Source organism: Suricata suricatta, chromosome 17 (genome assembly GCF_006229205.1).
Source record: "Suricata suricatta isolate VVHF042 chromosome 17, meerkat_22Aug2017_6uvM2_HiC, whole genome shotgun sequence".
NCBI classification, from domain to species: Eukaryota; Metazoa; Chordata; class Mammalia; order Carnivora; family Herpestidae; genus Suricata; species Suricata suricatta.
Genome location: NC_043716.1, coordinates 14,940,354 through 14,967,676, shown reverse-complemented (window position 1 = coordinate 14,967,676; position 27,323 = coordinate 14,940,354). Strand labels below are relative to the sequence as shown.

General features: G+C 49.3%; 1 protein-coding gene across 5 annotated transcripts in view; it reads left to right on the top strand.

Annotated features, from left to right (window-relative positions):
- ABR (ABR activator of RhoGEF and GTPase) overlaps nt 1-27,323 on the top strand; it is a 181,285-nt gene that overhangs the window by 44,076 nt on the left and 109,886 nt on the right. The window contains exon 1 of one of the 5 annotated variants that reach the window (XM_029927282.1): nt 7-96. The exons of 2 other annotated variants lie outside the window; for them this stretch is intronic. In XM_029927282.1, coding sequence (XP_029783142.1) covers nt 36-96 — 61 coding nt within the window. In that variant the 5' untranslated portion in view covers nt 7-35. Of the gene's footprint in view, nt 1-6; nt 97-4,368; nt 4,393-27,323 lie in introns of those variants that run through there. 2 more of the 5 variants (XM_029927281.1, XM_029927286.1) reach the window with 2 other exon arrangements.

The following is a 27,323-nucleotide window of genomic DNA, read 5'->3' as shown; positions in this document are numbered from 1 at the left end:
CGCCGCCGCCGCAGCCGCCGCGCAGAGCCGCCGGCATGGAGCCGCTCAGCCACCGGGGCCTGCCGCGCCTCTCCTGGATCGACACCCTCTACAGCAGTACGTGTGCGCTCGGGCCGGGAAGGCCGGGCGGGAAGGGGCCGCGGCGCCCCGACGGCTCCTGGGCGCGACCCGCGGGGTTTGTCTGGCGAGCCGGACTCGGGCTGGGGGCTGCGGGCGCCGCCGGCCAGGTGCCAGCGAGCTGGGAGGCGGGGAGGAGACGTGGGGTCCCCCGCGATCGGCCGCAGATGGGGTCCCCAGAGCAGACTTGGAGCGGGTGGGGGGGCAGTGGACCGACGGGGCTTGGAGAGCTGTGTCACCTCTTTCCCACCTGTTGTGTAACTGAGCACTCACCAGCCCCCAGGAAGGAGAGCCTGTGTAGAGGGCTCCCTCCGCTTCCTGACTGACTGCTCCTTCCGTCCACGCTGAAGCTGAAAGGCCATTTTGGCAAAGTCCTCGGCGCCTGAGTTTGTCACCTCAGGGACATGCTGGGGTGCTGTGTGTTTTTGGGTAGAGGTGGGGTCGGGTGGAAAGAACAGTAGGTGCGGAGCTCCGTGGGGGCCATTTGGATTGAAGGAGCTGAAAACCTCCGGCTCAGCACTCTTTCCTGCCAGGCTCATCACCACCCCCACTCTCATCACCCCCCAAAAAAGAAAAAAAAAACCCACCTCGGCTTCTCCGCCCCCTCATTCCCAAATCTGCTTTGATCATGTGATTGCTATTGCGCTGCCGCTCGGGATGTGTAACTGATCACTCATACATTCTGAGGACTCGCTGTCAGCACCCCCACCTTACACCTTACCTCGCTTAGGTGACTAAAAGCCCTGCACTTCTCTCCACCTCTCCTTTGAGACATATTCCCCAAAGCGTTCAGTGATGTAGGGAGAGGGTCCTGCAGGCCCCTGAAGAAGCCAGTAAGTGGATTTTGACCTCTCTGGGCACTTGAGTGGGACCCCCCCCACTCTCTTGCTCTGTCTCCTAGCCCAGAGTCCTGAAGCAGAGGGCAAGAGTTGGGGAAGGCAAGCTCAGTTTCTGGACACTGGATGCCATGGGACAAGGACATTTTTAAGGGTTAACCTGGCTTAGATGCCTTGGTGACAGTTATATGGGTGAGGAGAGGAATGGACAAGGATGGGGCCTTGAACCCCAAGGCTTTGCCCTGGAGGCTCCTCAGTACTCAGTATCCAGCCTCTGACCTCTATATCCCCTTGGGGCCCCATCATTCCCTTCACCTTCTTCTCCTCCCTCTTCTCCCTCCTCCTCCTCCTCCTACATCCTCTTTTCTTTCCTTCCCCCCATCCCCCCTCCACAGGCACTCTCCTTGTGATGGTTCATTCCACTTTGGTTTTTCAACATCAAAGGGGCAAAGCCAGATCCCCTGGGTGTCAGTCTTGCACCAAGCCCAGCCACTCCATCTGCTCCTTCCCCTGCAGAGGCCAGCATTCGTTGGTTGAAGGTCAGGGCCCGTGGCTGTGTGGCGTGTGTGTGCACGTGTGTCTGTGTGAATGGGGGCACACATCTGTTCAGAGCCTTGCTGCAGATCAGCTCCTGACCCGAAGGAAGGATTAGTGACCTCTTAGCTGTGCTCTTGCAAATAACAGTAATAACAATGCTTCATATTCACATGCTACTTATGTTCCCAAATATTTCTGGCTCTCTGTGAAACCCAGTATTTCTCAAAGTGTAGAATCCTATGGAAATCCTGTGTCTGACTTTTTCTTTATTGCCCTGATGAAGACTCCCCAACCTAATTATTTCCAAGTTTTCCAACCCCCTCTCCCACCACCTCTTAGAGCAGAAAAGCAAAATTGTCCAAGGTCCCCTTGAAAATTTCTGACCAGAGGAAGGTGGGACCTGAAAAGGGAATTCCACTGAGGCCTTCTTTGGGGGCGGGGGGCTGTTAACCAGCCCTGACTCAGGCAGACAGGCATCTGAGCTGTTTACTGTGCTGCTGCCCGGCCCCTGGGCTCCTGGGGCAGCCTTGGAGGGGGGAGGCACTGACTTGGCAGCCATATGAGGAGTCCCTGCCTCCCTCCTCAAAATGGCTTATTTGAGAGCCATAGAATGAGGCTTCCTGGGGAGGTGCTGTGCAGTCATGTTTGGGCTGTTAGCCATGAAGTTTCCTCTTGACAAGAGCCTAAATTAAAACAAATACCGGGGCTGTCATTTGCCTGGCAGCATGGTTTTGTGGCTCCTGGAGGAAGTTCCTCTGCCTCTCAGAAAGCTGTTTGCTTACAAGGCTCACAATCCTGGGGTGGCAAGTCCCCACAAAAGCTAGATCCATCAGGAATTGTAAAAGGGATGTCCCCAGGGCACAGCGTGGCCTGGCCCATGCATTTCTTAGAGATGTGAATGACCCAGTGATGGAGACCTTTCCTAAGTGCTGCTCCTGGTAACAGTGATAAGAGCATATCCTGAGAACCCACTATGCACCAGGCACTCTGCTAGGCTCTCCGTCCATCCTTTCCAGACCACACAGCTGTGCAAGACAGGTAGTCTTCTCTCCATTTTGCAGAAAGAGGGGCTTGGTGAGCTCGAATCATTATCCAAAGTCACGTAACTGATAAGTGACCAAGCTAGAGTTCAGACTATACCCTATGTTGATGAAGAAGACTCTCAGTGTCACCTAGATATGGCAGAAGTTGCTCAAGGCCTTGGAATGCCATGGAATGGGGGACATTTGACTCTTTGGTCCTTTGTTTCACAAGATTCTTCCTGAAATGGTCCAGCAGGATAAGTGGCCTCAAATGACTCTGAGCCCAACCTGTCCACATGCCTCTTGTAGGAACTGGGGGCTGGTCCTGGAGCTAAGGCACAGGGCGTGGGGGAGGGGGTGTGTGAGGCTCTGAACTCCGTGAGGTTGCTGGTTCTCTCCTCCTAAGATATCAGACTACGAACCAGCCCCTCCTCTGACTTACTTCTTGCCTTTGGAGTTGTCAGCTCATTCTTTCTGGCTTCAGCATCTGTGCCAGAAGTGTGCACATTGTCATCACAGGTTGATGGTCATTTGAGAAGAGGTGGGCGGCAGGCCTCCTCTGCCCTGCGGTAGAAGTCCTGCAGGGCCATGGTGATGGTGGTTTGTCTGACTCAAGGAGGTGGGTTGACTCCCAGCTGCCAGTGTGATATGGGATCGATGGGAGCAAAGTCTATGCTCCTGATGAGCTGGAGTGGCAGACGGGGCTTCCAGCCACTTCTTGTCTCCGTCCCACCCATCGTCCTACATTACTGTAATAATGTCCGCTTGGCCCCTAAGTGCCTTGCCTAGATTCTCTCCCTGGAGCTGGTGTGATTCTTTCTGTAGGGCTGTGTTCTTCACTTTATCTTCTCAGTGCCTTTTTCTCATCACTTTCTCCACTAAACACATCACTTTCTCTTGGTTTTCTTCCATGCCATGGAATTAGACTGGATTAAATTAGCTCTGTGAGGGGCCCCTGGGTGGCTTAGTTGGTTAAGCGTCCAACTCTTGATTTCGACTCGGGTGATGATCTCACAGTTCATGAGTTCAGGCCCTGCGTCAGGCTCTGAGCTGACAGCTCGGGAGCCTGCTTGGGATTCTCTCTCTCCTTTCTCTTCCCCTTCCCCATTCACGCTATTTAAAAAAAATTAAAAAACAGGATAACAAAACGGAATAACAAAATGGGGTGGGGAGAGTGCTCTGAGCCTGTCCCTCTGAGTGGATACCACCCTCCAATCAGATCTGAGTTGAGACATGTATGTGCCCCAGACAGTCAATAATTTGGCACCTCTTCAAGTGGAAAGTCTTTCGTCTTCTACCCCCAGGCAACATTTGCAAGGGATTTTTCAGTCACTCGTGATATTTTCACACCCTTATAGACTCAGTGCCCTATCCAAGCTCCAAGAAAGCTTTTGGGGCTGTGGGGATACAAACCCATCTGCAGATCTTCATGAGCCAGCCTCAGTTTCCCATCTTACTTGCATATTAGCCACACCAAGGACCAGACTGCCAGCCTGACACAGACTGTGTGGGTCTGGTCAGAGCAGTGGTCTCGCGGGGCTTCCTCAGACCACCCCCGATGTGCTAGTGAACAGCTGCAGATCAGGGCTTTCTTACCCTCTGAATAGCCCTAGTCACTTAGTCCTTCTTGTTCACACCACCCCATTATTGTCGTGGCTGCTGGAGTCTCAGAGGTGGGGCTGGCAGAAGAATGAAGTCATCTACTCCGAGAAGATTTTTTGTTATTGTGATTGTTGCTGTTATTCTTTGGCAAACGGAAGAAAGGACAGAAACATTTGTGAAGAATTAGCTAAGTGGGTAGCAGACGGGGGGAGTAGTGAGAAAATTCATTCTGCTTCATTCTTGCAGGTGCGATGGAAGACCTGGGGCTGTTCTCTGAGGTACGGTTCGCTTCCTGGGGGCAGTTTTGGTACCCTATGCACACTTCTCTGTAATGTAAGGCCACGAATGTCTCTCATGGATGCCACATAGGCTAATGAATGTTTATAAGGTGTTTGAAGGTGAGGAGTGCTGTTGGACTGCCCTCCAGTCGTGGCTCTTATCACGAACAGGGGTCTGTGAAAGGCTTGCTGAGGAGTGGAAGGGGTGCGGGGAGCTGGCAGGAACAGAGTGCTGGACTCAGCTCTTAGGTGGTGCCTAGGCCAGCTCCTCAGGAGTAATAAAGCCTCCGTAATTTTTGGTTGCATGAGTGAGTATGAGAGGGAAAAGAAAACTCCTGGGTTCTTGGCTCCTTAACTCCTTACTCCACCAGAAATCCCAGAAACCCGATTCATTGGCCCATTCACAAGTTTCCAGCAGTGTGGATTCGGTAATTGTAGTAGCTTGTAGTGGAGTCGGAGACCCCCCAAGGGAGTCCCACGTGTTGCTAGGGCTTGTGATTGTGCAGTTGGAAGACTTCACTGCCAGGGCTGGTGCTGCAACTGTTTGGCTCAGCTTGAGCCCTCTGGGGGCAAACCAGGAACTAGGCAGCTTCACAGTCAGCTTCCTGGTCAGCTCCACATTCGCTACTGTTTTCCTCTGCTGGGCCCCTGGCTGTGGTAGGTGGAGGTGATTTGTGGGGCTCCAGTACCCATCACATTCTACCTACAGGGTTTTAGCACTTTCCACTGAGCACCACTAGGAGAGGCCTGCAGCTTATCTGTCTCCAGAGCAGGATAGAGGACACTGATTTTAATCTGTGGCCTTGATCTGCCTTCATTTGCATTTCTTGGGGTAAGATCGGGGTCAGTGGGAGCCGTGGATACCCCTGACTGGTAGTGGGAATGTTCTACTTGTTTCTGAAGCTTGGGGAGAACCTGTCTAGACTATGTAAATGTGAAGAAACAAATCAGGGCAGTAGGCAGACTATATAAATGCCCCCATATGGGGATTGGGATTAGATGTTCAATCCAACCCTGCCCAGGAGTCCTTCCAGGTGGGGCCAACTGGTACCAGATGTTCTCTGTCCCAGATTCAGACCTGTTTTGGGGCCTCTCGCTTAGTTTCTGCACCTGTGCTTCATCCTGTCTTCTCTTCTGCCCTTTCTTCACCACACACCAGAATGAAAAATGAATATGGGTTTACTACCATATATAGAAACTGACAGGGTCAGTGTGGTCTTCAGGTCTCCAGGAGTTGGGGCAGATGAGGTCGGCTCTGTGATGACCTAATTGGTCAAGGTGCCATTTCTCTCTTTTCTCCACCCTCACTTCTGATGCCTACATATTCCTCAAGACCACAGATAAACATGGAACAGGATGTGATCAAGCATTTTGCCTAAAGGTGACCAAGGTCTCCAGAAAGTGTTGGGGGGAAGGAAGGCCTTGGGTGGACCAGCGCTGACAGAGCTCAGAGTTTTTGTCACTCTGGTGCCATGGCTGTTGGCCTCTCTGGAATGTTGGCCGAGCTGGTGCTGCCTAGAAAAGTCCCGCATTGATTAAGGATCTGTGGGTTTACTCAGGGCTGTTGGGGGAGGATGTGGCCATAATTACTTTCATGGGATTGGAGGGCTGATCCTATTAGTGAGTTGGGCTAACCCCTTCCTCCTGGGCATTGCCTCCTGGCCAGCAGCAAGGGTTTAATGGATCAAGATTATGGAGATCAAAGATGTTGTATAATTAAGCCAAGTTATTTCCCTACCTGGGGGACATCTCTATCCACAGCAGCAATTGATTCCCTTATTTGTGGTCAACCTGTTTAGCAGCAAGTTACTCTGGGCCTAAACAGCCTGTTGGCCATCGTTTGAATGAGTTTCTCTCTTGAAGGTGCAGTTTTAGGTGAAAAACCCCTTTCTGAGAGTTTTGGGGGTCAGAGTGGCAGTGTGTTCTATACGATGGGAGCCTCTTTGGGAAATGTGTCTGGGTTCCACAAAGGTACATAGAAACCTCACCCTTGGGTCTCTCACAGCCACTGGGCCCCTGAAAAGATGCTTGTCAGTCCAACTGGGTCTGTTGAGATTTGTTTTTCCATTTGGTCTGGGAAGAACGGACGTGACATATAACCAGCTCTACTACATGCCAGATGCTCTGCTACGTACTTTCCTTGCATTATCCCTGACACCCCAACAAAGTAACTGTCATTATCCCCATGTTCTATAGACGAGGGACCAGAGAAGTTATTGCCAAAGGTCTCCAGTCTGAACCGGATCAGATTTCAGATTGCTCTGATTGCTCTGTGTAGCAATGATGATTATAGCCAATACTGTTGAGTACCTACTATGTGTCAGCACTGTCCTAGGCATTAACCCTGTTATCACCAATCCTCAACAGGTCCACTTTATGAGGCAGGAATTGTTATCTCTATTTTATAGAGAAGAAATGGGCTTAGGGAAGTTAAGTAATTAATTCAAGGTTCTAGAGCTAGAAGACAAGCCAGGCTTTGAGCACAAGGTTGGCTGGATTCTAACCTGTGCTTTCTCCCACACTCCCTGCCTTTCGCAGCATTGCCAGTAAGGCCCTTCTGGATGTTGTTTGATCTCTTCACCTCTCTAGCTAAAATGACAATTGTAAAGATGGTCTTGGCTCCCCCATGGGGGCCAGGGCTTCAGGTGGCCCGTATGTGCCCATCAACTGGACTACCTCTTCCTACGGAATGATCCCAAGGAGATTTCCCTATGGGCACTTGGAGTCTGTATCCCACTATTACCTTATCCCTTGGATTGTTGGCAAGAAACACTAATGTTAACCAAATTAAACAAACAAACAAACAAATAAATAAATAAAATAAAGTTTGAAGGGATAGAGAGAAAATAGACTTTGGAAATAGAGGTAGGGCACAGCTCGCTCCCAGTTTCTAGAGGAGAGCAGGGCCGGAGGCAAGGAGATGAGAGCTGGAGGAGGAGAGGACTTGGCAAAACGATGCTGGCCTCACTCTCAGGCCTTTTAAAATTCACCTCCACAGTTTCCAAAGGAGAATAAAGGGCCCACAGCCCTAAATCGGGCCACTGCACACCAAGGGCCTTTGCCGAGGCCCAGGGCCAGTCGGGCTGCAGATTTGGCCTCTGCGTTTGAACTCGTCCATGCGCAGCCTGCTAATGATAGGGTGGTTTGGTGCAGCCCCTCCAGCCCCTCTCCCCACGGCCCCAGAGCCCAGAGTCCCCTACAGAGGGGCAGCCTGTGCCCTGTGGCTTACACCCTAACATGTGGTTGCAAAGAGAAATGCCTGCCCTGAGCTGAGAACCAAAATCAGAAGGCGCCAGCAGGAAGGAAGGGGGGAGCTCCACAACTCCATTCGCTTCCTTTCCCATCCCTGCCCACAATTCCATGGGCAGCTTACTTCCTGCATGGAGTCTGCAGGCATTTTTAGGAATCCCTGTTTGGTTGGGTGTGGGGACCCATGAACCCTCCCCTCCCTTGTTCCTCTGTTTGTAGAGGGGCAAATAAGAAATTTCCATTGCTTCTGCCTCCCTGTGGTTCCAGGACGTAGCCAGGCCAGAGGCTCAGCCTTGACAGTGTCCATCTTCTAGGTGCCACCTGTGGTGTACTCTATCCTGTCCCCCTCCTTTTTTCCCTCCCCACATGCCCTGAGCTTTCTCCTTGTCTTTCTGTGCTTCCTGCCCTTCCCCCACTCCTAGCCTCCACTGTCTTTCAAGGGAAGAGACCCCACTCAGGGACGACTGATGAAATGGGGCTTCCCAAGCTCAAGAATTGAGAGGGCAGGGAGAGCACATCCTGGTGATGGTGATCCTGTACTTCCAAAGAGGATGTGGCGTCACTCTGGTGCTTCTCCACAGTTCTTTCTGTGCAGGTTGGAACAGTGGCCTTAGTGCCAGCTGCCTGAGTCCTTCCTCACCTGAGTGGGGCTGGGGAGTGCCCGTTTAATAACCTGCTGCAATAGCTACTGTTGTCACCTCTGTGTCATGAGAGAGGAGCCAGAGAGCTAAGGTGGGGACCTCCAGGGTGTAGCATGAAGGGCAATATGCTCACAGGTGGCCTGGCCAAAGGAGTGGACTCCTCACCATTGGAATTAAGTTAGCAGTGGCTGGGGACACCTATCAAAGGGAAGATTGGACTAGATGAATGACTTGCTAACTCTTGCCCCCTAAACACAATACCTATATTATATTTTATGTAATAAGCCAGTATATACACAAAGTAATACAAACATTTAATGGGACAGTACTTACTCTTTCTGTAACATTGGCAATGCACTCAGATTTTTATGCCCTGCTTTTCCATGCCATTTCATTCTATTCAAAGCACACCCAGGAGCACCTGGGTGGCTCAGTCAGTTAGGCGTCTGACTTCAGCTCAGGTCATGATCTCACGGTTTGTGGGTTCAAGCCCCACATTGGGCTCTGTACTGACCGCTAGCTCAGAGCCTGGAGCCTGCTTCAGATTCTGTGTCTCTTTCTCTCTTTGCCCCTCCCCTGTTCACGCTCTGTCTCTCAAAAATAAATAAAAATGTAAAAAATAAACAAATAAATAAAAGCACACCCAGAAAGTGCTGATCATGACCTACTACACTGATTTCAGGACCTGCAGTATGAAAACAATGGACATAATGATCTCAGAGGGCTTTTATGAACTGCAAGGAATAGTGATTTACCAGACTGCAGTCATTTACACACCACTGTTGTGATTTTTGCCAGATTCACACAATTCTGTTCTTATGGACTTAATGTGTTTCTTCGATCTGATTCATTCTTTGAAATATAACTTACTTAGAAAGGGAACTAGTGAAAACTCTGTACCACTTGCAATAAACCAAAAGTTACCTTACAAATAAATGCACTAAAAACTAAACAGTGTTATTAATTCTGACTACACACTGTTGACCTTGGAAGGATCAAGGTCTGAGCCTCCTGTGTCCTTGTTTAAAGACAAAGGAACAGAAGATAGAGAGATGTAAAGACAGTATCAAACAGAGTCTTTCTTCTTCAGTAACCGGGAGATTGAAAGGAATCAAGAAGGGAATAACTTTCTCAACGTGTATTTGAGTGTGCTTTAATGCAGTGCGCCAGCAAGCCAGTGCTAATCAAAGGGCTCCTCTGCGGTGGCATTCTCTACTGTCTACTCAGAGCCCTGGGCCCCATGGTTCCCATGGTGGGAGAGGAGAGGAGAAAGATGGCTTTCTCCTAGGAACAAATATACTAGAGCAGAGTCTTCAACTGTGTCATGCATTTGAGTTGCCTGGGCATCTTGTTGAGATGCAGGTTCTCATTCAGTAGGTCCGAGGCCCGAGGTTCTGCATTCTAGCAGCTCCCAGGCGATGCCAATGTTGCTGAAGGTCTAAGGACCACAGTTTGGGTAGCAGAGCTCCAGGTTCCTTGATTCCCATCCCTGGGAGACTGACTGCAGACTGTGAACCAAGTCAGACCCTTCTGAAACTGGATTCAAGCCACATGAAAGGCAACCCATGACACGTATCTCTTTTGAGCCCCTTTCTCAATAAAAACAAAAAGAACAAAGCAATTGATTGGGCATTCAATAGGCACCAGAGTTGAGCTCATGTTCATACATTTATGGTCTCATTTAATCCACCTAGTAAACCTGGGAAAGGTTGTTACCCTCATGCTAAGGATGAGAAGAGAGCGCGGCCCTTGTGGTTGGCTTCTGCTGCGGGGTTTTGTCATGGGGGGGTCTCCTCCTGTGTTCACCCCCTCCCTGTGTGGCAGGAGCTCAGGCTGCTGGTCTTTTTTTGAGTGCCACTGTCTAGACAAAATCTGGGTTCTCCCCAGCCCCTTACCCCCTGAAGGGCCGACTTCAGTGTTAATGGAGCAGAATGCCTTGGTTGTTAATTTTCTAGTGCATCATTGAGAGGGTTAATGAGAGACCAGCTGGTGTGCCACTCAGCCATGTGGAAGCACCATTTCCCCTTGATTTAGGTGACAGTCTGCAGACCCCACAGCAGCTCCCTCTTTGGGCCTGGACAGTGCCCACCTAGATGTGTCAGTGGGCACTGTGTGCTGTGTGTGTGTACAACCTTTATTTTTTTGTTTGTTTGTTTTTTACTTTATTTTTGATACAGAGAGAGACAGAGCATGAGGGGGAGGGGCAGAGAGAAGGAGACACAGAACCGAAAGCAGGCTCCAGGCTCTGAGCTAGCTGTCTGCACAGAGCCTGACGTGGGGCTTGAACCCACGAATGTGAGATCTGACCTGAGCGGAAGCTGGAGGCTTAACCAACTGAGCCACCCAGGCGCCCCGTGTGTACAACCTTTAGAGACTGAAAGAAGGAGCTGGTTCTGTCTCCTGCTCCCTGGAGGAGAAGGACAGGACACAGATTTGATGTCTGAAATGCTCCTTCTGGCCTGGGGGCACTGTCTTGGCTGCTCCACTGTCATCACAGCCAGATCCTTGCTGGGGATCCCTGAGCACACCCCCAAGCCCCTTCTCTGATGCCTCCTGGGACGCCACCTGCTTTCCGTAAGGCTGTAGCTATGATAAACCTACTTCCATCTCCTCTCCTTTGCCCAAAAACCTTCCCTGGGACATTTTCTCTCCACATTAGTTCCAAACTGCCTTCACGATCCCCATGCAGGGGCACTAGGATGGCTCAGTTGGTCAAGGTCCGCCTTTGGCTCAAGTCATGATCTCAAGGATCATGGGTTCAAGCCCCACACTGGGCTTTGCGTTGACAGCAAGGAAACTGCTTTGGATTCTCTGTCTCTCTCTCTGCCCCTCCCCTGCTCATGCCTTCTGTCTCAGAAATAAATAAACATAAAAAAAAAAAAAAGATCCCCCATGCAGGCAGATCCTCGTACTCCACCATCCATTCAGATATCCCAGTACCCCAGAGACCCCCTCCATGTTCTGGCGAACTCCCATCCAATCTCAAGCTTCGCTTAGCCCCCACCACCTCCAAAAACCAACCCCCCCCATGCCTGATTATAGCGCTCACCCCAGTGAGGTCTCCAGCTCAGAACCCTGCTTGCTCCAGGCCACATCGTGGAGCACTTTCTTACCTGTTTTTTTGTAGTGTTTACCTAAATAGTGTTTCTTGTCTGTTGTCTTTTCTTCTCTGCCAGACTCTAAACTCCTTAGAGGCATGAAGAATAACAAAGGCTGCCATTTATAGGGTGCCAGACCGTCCTTAAGCACTTTGCAATGTTCCATTTAGTCTTCCACCTCCTGTGGAGGTCCCAACTATTTTTATCCAGTTTCATAGATGAGGAAACTTTCTTTTCAAGATTCTAGGCACGTCCAACAGCTTTCCTATAAAGGGCCGAGCTGGGCCCTTAACCCAGATCTGTGTGGATGTGGCAGCCTGTGCTCTTCAGCCAGGGTGCCCAAATATCAGGGCCCTCAGGGAGAACTGTATGTTTGAAACCCTCCTTGGCCTGCTCTGTCCAGTTTGGGACTGGCTCTTAACCACCACATGCTTCTTCCTGTCCCACGTGCATGAACATGTGGGAGCTTGGAAATGCTTTGTGATTGGTGGGGAGGGCATGAAGACATAGGGTAGGGCACCCAGGTCCGTCGTACAAGAGAATCCTGGAGCCAGGAAAATGTGAGGAGGCAGCAGAGCTGGGCCGGAGGAGGGCAGAAGGGCAATCAGAAAAGGAGGTTGGAGAAGGTTGCCTGGATGGCTCAGTCAGTTAAGCATCTGAGTCTTGATTTCAGTGCAGGTCATAATCTCACTGTTCATGAGATTGAGCCCCACGTCGGACTGAGCTGACAGCGCAGAGCCTACTTGGGCTCTTCTCCCTCTCTCTCTCTGCTCCTCCCCTACTTGCTCATGTTGTCTCTCTCTCTCTCTCTCTCAAAATAAATAAAATAAACATTAAAAAAAAAAAAGCATATTGGAGAGACCAAGCCAGTGACCCTCTCTCAGCCCCAGCTATAACTCAGGGCCTCACTCAGATCCGGGCATATTAATCAGCTGGGAAATCTTATGAAAATGCAGATTCTGATCCAGCAAGTCTGGGTCAGGGCCTCCCGTTTGGCATTTCTAGCCAGGTCTCCAGGTGATACCCATTCCGGGTAAGAAGGACCCGGACTCCTTCTGGAGGATCTGATTCGGTCACTTGCCAGTCTAGTACCTTCCCACCTCTCCTCTTTCTGCAGGATAAAGCCTAAACTACTTAGCATGGCATGAACTACTTTCAGTGTCTCCAGCCTCACCTCCCGGTGTTCCCTACAGCACTCCCGACCCTCCAGCCAAATGAGTTCTTCTCAATTCTTCAGATGCACTGTGCCCCATCATCATTTGGTGGTTTTTGCACATGCTGTTCCTTTGCCCAGAGGAACATTCATTGGCCTTTCTCAACCAGGTGAGGATGAGGCTGAATGTGACTCCTTGGGAAGTCATAGACTGGGGAGTGGGGTCTAGGCCTAAGCTCCTAGTCCTGGAGAGAAATCCCCAGAGGTTTCTAGAATCCTTCCCTGTCCCTGCTCCCAGCAAAGGTCATCTGTGGTCCCTGGCCTTGCAGAGGCATGGAATCAAGTGACTTAACCTGATTGAACACTAATTGTTTCTTGCCACCTTTATGTAAAAATAGAGCCTAGAACGACTGAAGTGAAACCCCACCTTTGAATCCAGGAGAGTGGGCACCGGGCTCCTCCCTGGGAAGGTGTGGAGGCAGTCTTTCGAGTCCAGGGAGGCTCAGGCCATCTGTGTGAGCTCTGACCTGTGCTGGGGCCCTGTGGTCATGCCCTTAAGGCTCTGAGAGGCCAGCCTGACTCTCCTGTCAATAGACAGACTTTTTTTTTTTTTTTTTGAGAGAGAGTTTGAGCAGGGGAGGGGCAGAAAGAGAGAGGGAGAGAGAGAAAATCCTAAGCAGGCTCCACACACTGTCAGCGCTGAGCCTGATGGGGGGCTTGAACTCACTAACCATGAGCTCATAACCTGAGCTGACATCAAGAGTTGGATGCTTAACCAAATGAGCCACCCAGGTGCCCCCTGTAGATATTCTTATGGCTGCTTTCACTTTAAAGTTTTTTCTCTGGGCTGCGGAAATATTTCAGGACTTCAGGAGGGGTTTCCTTTGGTGCTTCCTGAATTTTTTCCCGGGCTTTTTGCCTCCAGGTTCCAGCCCCAGGCAGTGCCACTTCTGGAAGGGCTGTTCGGTGCTGCCCTCACGGGGACCTCCTACCCCCTGGTCGTCCACCCTTCCTCTCCTGCAGGGGGGCTCCCTGGTGCACTGGTTTGCTCGTGCTCTTGAACTTGCTCTTGCTCCCCCTTCTCTGGGAAAAATTGCTCTTCCCACGTGCACACTCCCCATCTGGGCTGAGGAGCACACTCTCAGTGTAGGCAGGTAATTGAGGTCTCAGTTTCTCTGGTTCTCCGTCTGTTCCCTCTTCTGAGAGCAGCAGCTGGAGGGAAGCAATGTGTTGCTTTAAATACTTGTCCAAGAGTTCCCTCAGGGAATTTACTTTGACCTTTTTGAGTTTTGTCTTCCTCACCTATAAAGTGGGAACAACATTACCATCCCCACAGATAGGGTTGCCAGATTTTTCAGCAAATAAAAATGTAGGCTTAAATTTGAAGTTTAGATAAACAATAAAAAAGTTGTTTGAGTATAAGTATATCCCATGCAATATTTGGGATATACTTATGCTAAAATGTATTTGTTACTTACCCCAAGTTCAGATTTCACTGGATGTCTTGTATTTTATTGGGTGTCTCTACTACCAGATTAAAAGGCATGTATGTAACACTTAGCAAGGGATCCATCTAGATGTTCCTTACTCATTCCACCCAGGCACCCCTTTTGAGGGAACATTTCATTACTTCTCTCCTCTGTGCCATTCATTCCTTGACCCCTAGAGGCGATGCTGATGAGAAGTTTCTGTGGATTTAACACAGAAATACTGTGAGATGGTTTTTAAGACTTGACACAAAAAAATAATGAGGTGATTAAGGGGGAAATGCCAGTGACAATAGCTGTCACATAGCACTTGCTGTATGTCCTACATTGTGCTGAACAGTTTATGTATATAAATTCTCTTATTCTTGACAACAATCCTATGAAGAAAACGCTTAATCTCCACTTTACAAGTGAGAACACAGATGTATAAATTAGGCAGGTAATTTGCTCAAAGACACATAGCTGTAAGTGATGAGCTGGGAAATAAACTCAAGCAATTTGACTCCCGTGGTCTTGTTCTTTAACAGGACACAAGGCTGCATCTTGCCTACCAACTGCCACAGTTAAAATGTAAAGTTACTTTAAGGTCAAGAACATGGAAACCTACAGGGATGGTTTCACGAAACAGGTCCCAAAGGGAGGCGTGACTTCCTCGTTTCCCCTGAGACCCCTGGATGGAAAGAGGGTTTGGCCAGGCATGGGGACTCACACCAGGGTCTCCGCCCACCTGCTCACCACCCCTGAATTGTGGAGACACTGGCCACATGCCAGCCTGTCACCAGGTACAGGAGATCCTGACATGGGCTCCAGGCCTGTGTGAGGCGCATTCCTATAAATCCAAATTCCTGGTCCTTTCCAGATTTATCAACTCACAAATAATTATATCACAGTGGGATGTCTTCCTTCTCCTTGAGAATCTTCATGATTCTCCAGCATGGAAATTTGCCCCTTTATAAAAGGAGCACATGTAGTTAATGAAGACTAGGGACATGCCTAAAAATAGAAGGGAGAAAATCCATGTGCCACTGTCCCACCCCCTGAGAAGAGCCTTCTTCTTTGGTCTTCTTTGTCGCCCAGGGTCTGGGCATGTAGCCCAACTGTGTGCTTCTGGCAGGGGTGAGGCTGGAGGCCAGGGAATGACAGAAAGCCCTGACAGCCCAATGTCCCAGCACCACCCCTGGGTGCTTGTGCCAAGGGGATAGACGGGAAAGAGGGTCTAAAAGCCAACAGGTGGCAACTCCCCTTCTCCAGCTGGCTCCTTCACAGGGCAGGGATCAGGTGCCCACAGATCCCCTCTCAAAGCCATCACATGCCCATCTGTTCACACCCCAGCCTCTCCTGGGGCCACAGTGTGGAGGTGCCGCTGCCACAAGGGGCTGCTTGTGGCTGGAGGTCAGTGTCCAGAATGTTTATGTAGGTAGCATGAGTGGCTCTGTTTGGCCGGAAGCCCAGATCCAAGTCTCCCCCACCTCTTTGTCCACCACATGCCTCCCCCAGGCCCAGTTTTTCAGTGTTGTGGGCTTTCCTCATTTTCCAAAGGTTAACTTCAGTTAGTTCAAAGAGAAATCTGAGGGGTGCCTGGGTGGCTCAGTCAGTTGAGCATTCGGCTTTGGCTCAGGTCATGATCTCATGGTTCGTGGGTTCGAGCCCTGCATTGGGCTCTGTGCTGACAGCTAGTTCAGAGCCTGGAGCCTGTCTTTGAATTCTGTGTCTCCCTCTCTCTCTGACCCTCCCCTACTTGCTCTGTCTTTCTCTGTCTCTCAAAAATAAATAAAAAGCATTAAAAAAAGAAAGAAAGAAAGAAACTTAAAAAAAGAAACAAAGAGAAATCTGAGACCAAGAGCTTTGTCTGTTGTCTCTACTAGCTCCTTCCAGTTCTTTGCCATCTTCCTTTTCTCCGTGTCCCCTCCCCCCAGGTCCCCAAGGGGCTGTTCAGTAAGTACTTATTGACAGGTTCCAAGAGGCCATGATTTATCCATCTGGAGACCAAAGTCTCCAACCGGTTACTTACTGTCACATCCATAAGGGTCCAGCAGGAAAAAACAGGTGGCACATTCAGCTGAGAAGTTTGGGGAGAGCTTAACTGGGACCATGACCAAAATGTGAGCAGAATGAGAGGAGGGTCTGGTTCCCACACCAGAGGCACAGAGGCCATGCATGAGACTTGGTGGGAGGTGCAACCTTCAATCAACTCTCACAGCCTGGGTGGCCCACGGGGAGGGGCTGGGGGAGAAGTACCCCAGCCTCATCCCCTCCCTTTCTCTAATTTCTCTGGAGCAGAAAACAGGGTAGAGAAGCAGGAAAAATGGACCTAGAGGGGCATATGCCAGAAACTCTGAATCTTTCCGCATCTGCAAAGTGAGAATTATAAAACCTGCCCTGTGTATGTTGTGTGGTTGCTGGAAAAATCAGCTGAGACCATGAATGGTGACGACTAGGTTCATCATACTGTTTTATGCCAGAGTAAGGGATAATTGTTATTATTGATAAACAGTAACTGGGTGCCCTCCTCCCACCGAAATGAGGCTTCTGCTTTCTCATCTCTGCTCAGGATCCTCTAATCTCCAAAGGATATGTGGGTAAAGGAAACAGAAATGGCAAAATTGCAAAAGCCTTCATCTGAATCCCAGAGCCCTGCTTAATGTTTATGTGGCATTGGGCAACTCATCAATGAGTCTGTAGTGAAATGTACCTTATTGGGCCAGTTTGGTATTCAGAGGAGTGTGGATACTGTCATTTCTACTAGCCAGCCTAGTGTTGGGGGGTGTTGATTAGAGGGTCTAAGAGGCAACCTTGACCCAATTGGAAAGACTTAACTTCTAGATGGGTAGGGCTTTCTGAAAGGCCCAAGATGGGTGCTGAGGCTCCCAGCGTTTGTATACCTGAGAAGGGTGGAGTACGTGGGCTAGGGGTCTGCATGGTTCTCTAGAAGGCTGTGAGGCCTGGCTCGCCCCTGTCCACTTCTCTCAGCCGGACCACTTGTCAGCAGCACTGCCTCGAGGCTGAAAGGGTCAAGGACAGCAACTCCATCTAGTGCCAGTGTCTCCACTGGATAAGTGTTTTACCTTGGAAGACTTCCATATAACCAAAGATTTGTTGAGTGAACAAATGAATGAATGAATGAATGTTAGCCTGCATTACAGGTTCTTCTTAGAACCAGAATGTTGATTCTGTAGAGTCATTACATCGTTTAACCCTTGGTTTCCTCATCTGTGAATTCAGGGTATGATTCATAGGTATGGTGCAGTTGCAAAGCTGATGGCTCAGTTGGTTGAGTGTCTGACTCTTGATTTTGGCTCAGGTCGTGGTCTCATGGTTCTAAGAATTCTGTGTGAGATTCTCATTCCCTCTCTCTTTGCCCCTCCCCCACTCGCACACCTGCACACATGCACGCATGCATTCTCTCAAAAAAAAATTTTTTTAATTCAGTTACATAACATGTGGAGATGCTGGGCCCATAGATGCACCCATTAAATGTCACCTTCTGTCCTTTAGCAATACAGGAGACCACAGGCACTATGGCCACAGGCCCTCAGGGCTCTGTTCCTGGTGGTGTTTGTGCTTTTCTGTAGGGCCTGCCTTTCTGTCTCCAGACAAGGTCCACTGTGGGTCCCTCTCCTCTCTGTCCTAAGAGACCTGTTCTTTCCAGATGGCACCCCCCTCTCTGGTGATGCCATCACTCACAAGGGCCTGCAGTTCAGGCTGAATCCAGACCCTATCGTGGTCCGCAGGCTCCAAGATGTGGGTCCCTTATCTCTCTCCTCAGCATCACTAACCCAGGGCCAAGGTCATGGGAGCATCTCCTAATGTTAACAATGATCATTGCTGACTTATACTGAGTCCTTACTGTGCACGGGCACTAATCAGTTAATTCTCTCGGATTCACAAGGATCCCCCATGGCTAGCATAGCATTTCAAACTAACTGATTTCCCTTGCGGTCCTATGTACTTTATGCATTTCAAAACAATCTTCAGAAAAATGTCCATTCACTCCACCAGATTGCCATGGGTCTGTGACACAAAAGAGTGAAGGGTCCCTGCTCAGTCTCATAGCAGTTCTGGGTTCCCTGTGCTCTGAACAGAATTCAGCCTTCTCTGGGTAACTGGGCTGTGGCTATGACAGTGGCCTTCACCGAACTGGGAGGCAGGAGACCGAGGCTCTTCTCCAAGCTTGGCTGCTCCCTGGTCGTGTGACCTTTGGCAGGTCCTTGGTGCCCTTAACTGTAAAGTGTAATGGTTGGACTATCCCTACATGGTTTTTCTTTCTATTTTCTATATGAAAATATAGCATATATACTAAAGAGTATATAAAATGTCTGGGTTTGGTTTAATAAAGACTTACGGGGTACGTGGGTGGCTCAGTTGGTTAAGCGTCCGACTCTTGGTTTTGGCTCAAGTCATGATCTCACAGTTCGTGGGTTCAAACCCCACATCAGGCTCCACGCTGGCAGCACAGAGCCTGCTTGGGATTTTCTCTCTCCCTCTCTCTGCCCCTCCCCCATTTGCACGTGTGCACATATCCACATGCTCTTGCTCCCAAGGCAAATAAATAAACTTAAAAAAAAAAAAAAGACTCACAAGACAAATAGCCATTTGTCCTCCATTAAGGTTTTTTTTGTTTTTTTTTTTTTAGTGTTTATTTTTGAGAGACAAAGCATGAGCAGGGCAGGGGCAGAGAAAAGGGGAGACACAGAATCCAAAGCAGGCTCCAGCTGTCAGCACAGAGCCCAACGTGGGGCTCAAACCCACAAACTGTGAGATCATGACCTGAGCCAAAGTCAGATGCCTAACTGACTGAGCCACCCAGGCACTACTGCCCTCCATTAAGCTTAAAGAGACCTTTGCCAAGCAGCAGAAGCGGCTGTGTGCCTCATTGTGTTCATTTGCTAATATAAAGCACCACAGACTGGGGTGCTTAAACAACAGAGATGTGTTGGCTCACACTGCTGAAGACCAGAAGTCCAACATCAAGGTGCCAGCAGGTTGATTCCTTCTGAGGCTGTGAAGCAGAATCTTCTGTGCTTCTCTCCTAGCTTCTGCTGGTTTGCTGGCAATCCTTGGCTTGTAGATGTATCACCCCGATTGACCTCTGCCTTCCATTTTTACATGGTGTTCTCCCAGTGTCTCTGCATCCAAGTTCCCCCTTTGTATAAAGAAAATAGTCATGTTGGATTAGGGCCCACCCTAATGACCTCATTTTAACTCGATTAGCTCTGTAAAGACCATGTTTCCAAATGAGTCACATTCTGAGGTACTGGGGGTTAAGGCTCCAACATACCTCTTTTGGAGGACACAATTCATCATATCACACTCACCCTCACTGCCCCCCTCCCCCACTGCCAACGGAGCCTGAATTTTGTGGTAAGCATTTCCCTCCTTTTCTTCAGAGCTTTACTGCATAGGCGTGTATTCTGAAATCATGGAACTGTGCAGATTTGCCAACAATCTATAGAAAGGGAATCATAGTATAAGTATTTTTCTGTGACTTGCCTTTTTTTGCTTAAAATTATGTGTTTGAGATTCATCTTTGTTCTTGCCTGCTTTATTTTATTTTATTTTATTTTTTTAAATTATGAACACTTTTTCTTGTTGTTGTTTTTTTTTAATGTTTTATTTATTTTTGATACAGAGAGAGACAGAGCATGAAAGGGGGAGGGGCAGAGAGAGAAGGAGACACAGATCCGGAAGCAGGCTCCAGGCTCTGAGCTAGCTGTCAGCACAGAGCCCTACGCGGGGCTCGAACCCACAAACGTGAGATCTGACCTAAGCCAAAGTCGGAGGCTTAACCGACTGAGCCACCCAGGCGCCCCTGTTCTTGCCTGCTTTAGATTATTCATTGTCAAGCTGCATAGAATTCCATCCTAGGAATAAACCACAACTTACTTACTGTACTACTAACAAAGAATAGGTCTAAAATATGGTACTTCTGTACGTTTGGACAAAATCCATGGTAGGAAAATCATTTTACACTGCAACACAGCACACAAAGCGTATATATGTATATGTATGTAAATGTATATGTACATATATATATATATGCTTCATAAAAATACCTACTCTTAGTCTGTGAGATGCTCCTTTTTCATCCATTCCAAAAGGTGACCTGCCAAGCTGATTGCATGAGGCACTAATGAGTCAATTTGCAGTGGCTGAGTGTGCCCCCCTCATGTCTCTGGCTCCATGGCCCCGTGGCCCTGTGCCCAGCAGGTAGGCACAGGGATGGCCCTTCTGCTCTCTCACCAGGACTGTCTGCCCATGCACCCACGGGCACGAGACCACCATGCCTGCTGGTTCCCACCCTTCCATCTGTCATGACTCTTGACATCTCCCCACTCCTACAGGAGATTTTCTTCCTGTGGCCTTGCCCTCGTGGTCCATCTCATGGACTGCAGCCCGAGAGACCAGATCTCTGGACATGTTAGAAGCATGTGCATTGTAGCATTACTGAGTTGGTCAGATAGCAAGAGAGAGGGTAGTGTCTGGGACCAGACTGCCTGGGTTCCAAGCTTGACCACTCAGCAGCTGTGTAACCTTGGGCAAGACATGTGACTTCTCTGTGCCTCAATTTTCTCATCTGTAAAATGGGGATATTGGTAGTACCTATCTCATGGGGTGGTGTGAGGATGAAATGAATTTTTTTGGTAGAAGTGTCGGCTGTCGTTATTATTCCTGAGCCCAACTGTGTGTCAGGGCCTGAAACTTGTCTAATTCTTTGCTAATATCTCTGAACACAATGGCTACATTGGGAAGAGGTCAAAACACGCAGGTAAAAGGAAGTTGGAGGTGGGTGGAAGATCTGGTTCTGGACCCAGGCTGCCTGTATTCAGATCCTAGCTTCACCATTAACTAGCCGTGTAGCCGTGAGCAAGTTATTTAACTTTCCTGGGCCTCTGCTTACTCATCTACAAGATGGAGGCAATAAAAGAACTTGTCATATAGCTGTTACGAGGATTAAATAAGATAATGCACGTGGAGCTTTTAGTATAGCATCTGGCTTCACGTTCTACCTGCTTGCCCAGCCAAAAATTCAGGAGATGGCTCTTAAATAACAACAACAACATGAAGAGGTTTATTTTTAGGAACTGCACTACTGGGTATTTACCCAAAAAATACAAAAACACTAATTCAAACAAATAGATGCACCCCTGTGGTTTATTGCAGCATTATTTACGCTAGCAAATATATGGAAACAGCCTAATGTCCTTTGATAGGTGAATGGATAAAGAAGATGTGTATATATACACAACGGGATATTACTCAGCCATGAAAAGTAATGAAACCTTGCCATTTGCAACAACATGGATGAAGCTAGAGAGTATAAGGCTAAACAAAATAAGTCAAAGACAAACACCATATGATATCACTTGTATATGGAATTCAAGAAATAAAACAAAGGAGCAAAGGAATAGAAAAAAAAGAGGGAGAAGCCAAGAAACAGACTCTTAACAATAGAGAACAAACTGATGGTTACCAGAGGGAAGGTGGGTCAGGGCTCGGGGGAAACAGGTGATAGGGACTAAGGGGTGTACTTGTTGTGATGAGGAAATAAAACAAAATGGAAAAAAAAAAGATTTATTTTTTTAATGTTTTATTTATTTTTGAGAGACAGAGAGAAACAGAGCACAAGCAAGAGAGAGGCAGAGAGAGAGACAGAATCCGAAGCAGGCTATCAGCACAGAGCCCGATGTTGGGCTCAAATTCACAAACCATGAGATTATGGCCTGAGCTGAAGATGAACACTTAACCTACCGAGCCACCCAGGTGCCCCAGAGACTTATTTTCTCAAAAGACACTGTTGCTTGTGTGAAGTGAAACCTCCTGGCCCCAGGGTCCGTCTCAGCAAGAGCTCATTTCTCAGAATGCTCCTGGGCTCTCTCTAGGGACAAAGCGTATGCACCTTAGAATACTCAGCAGTGCAGGCTGGTGGGGGTGGGTCTTAATGTGGGCCCCCCTCCACCCCCAGCTCTTATTGTCCTTAACAAGAAGCACACTGGAGTCAAACCTGGGGGCCATCCGGACATGAGGCATGGCACACCCCCCAGTGAGCACCTTTCCTCTGTCCCTTGATGGCCAGCAGATGCCCACCCTGTCCACCCCACTCTTGGTATAGAAGCAGGAGCTGGGAAGGAGGATGGTATGGGCTGCCCCCAGTGCACTGTCGGCCACTATGTGCACTTGAACCATCTTTCCTGATACATCCACATCTGGTCAGCCAGAACCCTGTCCTCCCCTGGCCACCCCTCCCGGCCACCAGTAGCCTTTTCCAAATTCAAATAGGATCAGCTTTCTCTCCTGCTTAAAACCCTTTTGTGGCTCCCCATCACCCTTTGGGAGGGAGGAGTCCCCTTCCCGGCCTCCGTGGGAAGCCGTGGCAAGGCTTGTGGGCTTCTGCGGCCACAGCACTCTCTCCACCCCTCCCCTTGCTCTTATACTGTCTGCTCTAGCACCTCTGACTCCCTCAGAATTGATTCTTGCCTCCGTGCCTCTGCCTTCCCTGTTTGCTGGGCTAAAGAAGAGATTCAAACCATGTTCACCATCATGTCCCTCAAACGGCTCTCTCTGACTCCCACTAGAATGAATCCCTCCTGATAATACTCAGTATTGCGTAATTGTTCAGTACATGGACTCTGGAGAGAAGACTGCTGTAGGTGTAAATCTCAGCCCCACCATTTAAAGGCTGTGTGATCTTGAGCTAGTTACTTGACCTCTCTGTGCCTCAGTTTCCTCGTCTATGAAACAGGAGTTCTCGGAGTATCTACCTCATTGTGAGAATTAAGGGAGTTACTACATACAACAGACATGTGGTCACTGTGTACTATCTGTCCACTGGATGTAAGCCTCATGAAGGCGGAGACTTTGCTTGCTTTCGAGTTGTGTCCCCAGTGCCTGGCATGTAGTAAGTGGACACTGGGTATCTGTCAGTGGAATGGAGGGAAGCTGCCTTTACCCTCCTTGGAGAAATGTCTATTCAGATCCTTTGCCTATTTTTTATTTGGGTTATGGGTCTTCTTTTTTTTTTTTTTTAATAGAATTTTTACTTTTTTTAAGAACTTGAGAGAGAGAGAGAGAGAGAGAGAGAACCTCATGTGTGAGTGGGCGAAAAGAGCAGAGGGAGAAAGAGACAGACAGAATCTTAAGCAGGCTCCACTCTCAGTGTGGAGCCAGATGCAGGGCTCAATCCCACGACCCTGGGCTCATGACCTGAGCTGGACTCTCAACCACTGAGGTACCCTGGTGCCCCAGGTTATGTGTCTTCTAATTGTTGTGTTGTAAGGTTTCTTTACATATTCTAGCCACAAAGCCCTTATCAGATATGTGATTCGCAAATATTTTCTTTCACTCAGTGGGTGATCTTTTCACTATCTTGATAGTGTCCTTTGAAGCACAAAACCTTTTGATTTTGATGACAGTTCATTTTTTTTGGTGTGTTCTCTTTTGTTGCTTTTGGTGTCCTTTTTCAAATCCAAGGTCATGAGCTTTCCCGCTACATTTTCTTCTAAGAGTTGTATGGTTTTGGCCCTTATGTTTAGGTCTTCTATTCATTTTGAGTTACTTTTTGTCGGTGGAATAAAGTATGAACTAAGAGTCTAACTTCATTCTCTTGGAGGCGGATATCCAGATGTCTCAACACCACTGTTGAAAAACTGTTGAGGGTCTGGCAGCCTTGCTGAAAGTCAGTTGGCCATACAGAGATGTGTTTATTTCTAGTGTCTCACGTCTACTCCATTGACCTATATATGTGGAAGGTCACCTCTGGCTTTAACGGTTTCCCATCTCTGCCCACGTGCTCTTAGCAGTCCGGAGGCTCCTGACAGACATGTTACCGGGACGTTCCACAGCCAAACACCAGCTCCCAAGCAGCCCCTGGGGTTAACCACTTCCCGCATCTGTCAGGTGACCACTGGGAGGGCCCCATGTGACTGGCCCCTGAAGGCTTGTGGGGAGGGTGCTGTGGAGGCGAGCTTTCCCTCCCTCTACCTGCACGCCTGCATATCTCCCAGTGCAGGGGGCAAAGTCCCAGAGCAGGACCTGTTTGTGCCAAAGCGCAGCTTCTGATTGGGTGGATGCCCTTGATGCAGGCCAGGTAGGAGGGGACACAGGGCAGGGAGGTGGCTCTTGGGATGGAGAAAGGAGTGGGGCCTGCAGGAGGGAAGCATTCCTGGCACTGGAGGCATCTTCGCCAGGACAGCAGCCTTGGGAGGGAGAGCCCTGCATCCATGGGTAGGCGCTGGGAGGCTGGAAAGAGCCATTCATGTTGCCAAGCTCTGGTCCTAACATGGTTTCCTTCCTTGTTTCTTGAGTGTGGGGTGTAGGGTGGGTGGGAGTGTGTGGCCTGATTCCCCCCTCGCTTCTTCCTTTTTTTTTTTTAATGTTTATTTATTTTGAGAGAGACAGAACATGAGCGGGGGAGGGACAGAGAGAGGAGACACAGAATCCAAAACAGGCTTGAGGCTCTGAGCTGTCCACACAGAGCCCAGTGTGGGGCTCCAACTCACAAACCGTGAGATTGTGAACTGAGCCGAAGTCAGATGCTTAACCGACTGAGCCACCCAGGCCCCCTGCCCCAATCCCCCTCCTCTCTGAGCTCTTGTTCCATGGCACTGGGGGACTTGGATGCTTTAAGAGGTCGAGTGGCTCTTGGCCAGTATGTACTTTGTGCGGGACTGTGGTCTCATATTGACTCCAGCCAGTGAATGAGACTTCTGTGGGGTGGAATAGGGAGCTGGGAAGAGGGGGATCATTGGGATCATGGGGACAATTTAGCTTGCAGGTGACATCCAGCCTTGTGAGTACTTTCATGCAATACAGGCAGAGAACACAACGGAGTGGAGAACTGTAAAGCTTCACCTGTTGAATTCTGCATTGCTGAGCTGCCCGTGGGCTGAGGGAAGCACAGGCGCTTAGCTGTTGGGGTGCTGGCTCCGAAGGCAGAGAAGGGACTGTGTGGTGGTGGGGAGGCCCACGGTGCAGTCTGTCTCCCGCTCCTCCAGATCTCCTAAGGCCCTGGAGATGAGTCTTCTAGAAGTGGCAGCCACTGCGGTGACACTGTATTTGGTAGGCACACTAGAGGGGACTATATTGCTTGCTTCAGGCCCACGTCCCTTATTTCTAACCCTTAGACAACACTGGAGGGAGAGCAGAGATTTCTGTCCGGTGTGTGCCCACCTACTCCCTGTCTGTTTGTTCCCCCCTCTTGCCCACCCCCAAGTGGGAACAGAGCTGTGTGAGCCACATCCAAGTTGCTCGCTGCCTGAGAATTGCATCAGCCCCTCCTGGCAGGCAGGAGCAGGAGCCTGTTGCTATGGTGACCACTAGGCTTCAAACCAGAGAGAAGGATGAGTTAGTTGCAGGGTATGGTTTTCTCGCCTTGCGATGCTGCCATGCGATAGGCACACGGGCCTGCGGGCCTGTATTTCTAGCCCTTCCACAGAGAGATGTGTCATCTGCTTAGGTGGGCATGATGGGGCAACTGCTCCCAAAGCCATGTGGGCATTGACCAGGCTGGACGTGTGTGCCTGGAAGACACACAGGTGGCACCCTTGGGCCTTCTCCCTCGTTCTGGAGACAGTGGGTGATTTGACCAAGTAAACCAGATTCTGGGGGAGGGAAGGAATCCAAAATGTGACCTGTCACCCAGTACGGAGGGCAGCTCTGCATCCCAGCCAATAAAACCTGCCCAGGCTGTGTCACGATTTGTTTTCTAAAGCACCTGACAGCTCCTCTTGCTACAATAATAAACTGCATGGTACCTGGTACCTCGGTTCAGACCTCTTTTCTCACTTTGCTTATAATGGGAAAGGAGGTAAAAAGTCCATATTCCAGGGGCACCTGGGTGTCTCCATTAGGCGTCTGACTTAAGCTCAGGTCATGATCTTATGGTTCTGAGTTCGAGCTCCGCATCAGGCTCTATGCTGTCAGCACAGATCCTGCCTCAGATCCTCTGTCTCCCCTTCTCTCTGCCCTGCCCCCTCTCAAATATAAATAAACATGTATAGAAGTCCACATTCCAGCTGCATCAGGCACCTGCTGCGTGCTGGGCATTGCCATAAATATCAGCTCATCATTTTATCATCTCTTTATCTCTACATTGGGGCATAGGTAGCGCTGTCCCCATTTTGCAGAGGAGCAGGCTCAGGGACCCAGAGACTTAAAGTGACTTGCCCAAAGCGTTAAACCTAAATCTTTGGGCTTCATGTCATGTTCTCTTGGATTCCAGATCCCACTCGAGCAGGAATTTGTAGGATGTCTGGTAAAGAAACATGCTGCACGTCTTCCAGTTTTCTCCCCACGGAAAACCACATGCTCTGTGTGGGGCATGGCTAACTGGAGCTGTTTCTGATTCCTGAACGGGAAGCATGAGAGATGTGGGTGATGCCTGTGGACAGAGGAAAACCCAGGAAGTGGTTGGTGATGTCAGGGCAGGGCTTTGACAACGTCCAGGTTTGGTTCATAGACTGAGCTTGGGATTTCTGCCTGGGGACCTCTAGGGGTGAAGGCTCAATGTTGGATGAGTTGTCAGCAGAGAGGCCTTGGGAGAGGTCCAGGGTAAAATGGAGAGCCAGGAGGACCAGGGCCTCTGCAACAGCCTAGCAATCAGAACACCTGACTTGCTGAGTTTATGAGACACAGTGATAGAAGATAATACGTGGGTGGTGCTAGCACTGTTCTGCCTACCCTTCAAATGTATTTACTCAGTTCATCCTCACAGAAACCCTCAGAGTTTGGGTGCTAGTCTATTTTGGTTTTTTTTTAATAGTTTATTGTCAAATTGGTTTCCATACAACACCCAGTGCTCTTCCCCACAAGTGCCCTCCTCCATCGCCACCACCTCTTTTCCCCCCTCCCCCTTTCCCTTCAACCCTCAGTTCAGTTTCAGCATTCAATAGTCTCTCAAGTTTTGCATCCCTCTCTCTCCCCAGCTCTCTTTCCCTCTTCCCCTCCCCCTGGTCCTCCATTAGGTTTCTCCTGGGTTCCTGTTAGACCTATGTCCTCTGCCTGGCTTATTTCACTTAGCATGACACCCTCAAGGTCCATCCACTTTCCTACAAATGGCCATATTTCATTCTTTCTCATTGCCACGTAGTATTCCATTGTGTATATACACCACATCTTCTTGATCCACTCATCAGGTGATGGACATTTAGGCTTTTTCCATGTTTTGGCTATTGTTGACATTGCTGCTATGAACATTGGGGTACATGTGCTCCTATGCATCAGCACTTCTGTATCCCTTGGGTAAATCCCTAGCAGTGCTATTGCTGAGTCATGAGGGAGTTCTGTGGATAGTTTTTTGAGGAACCTC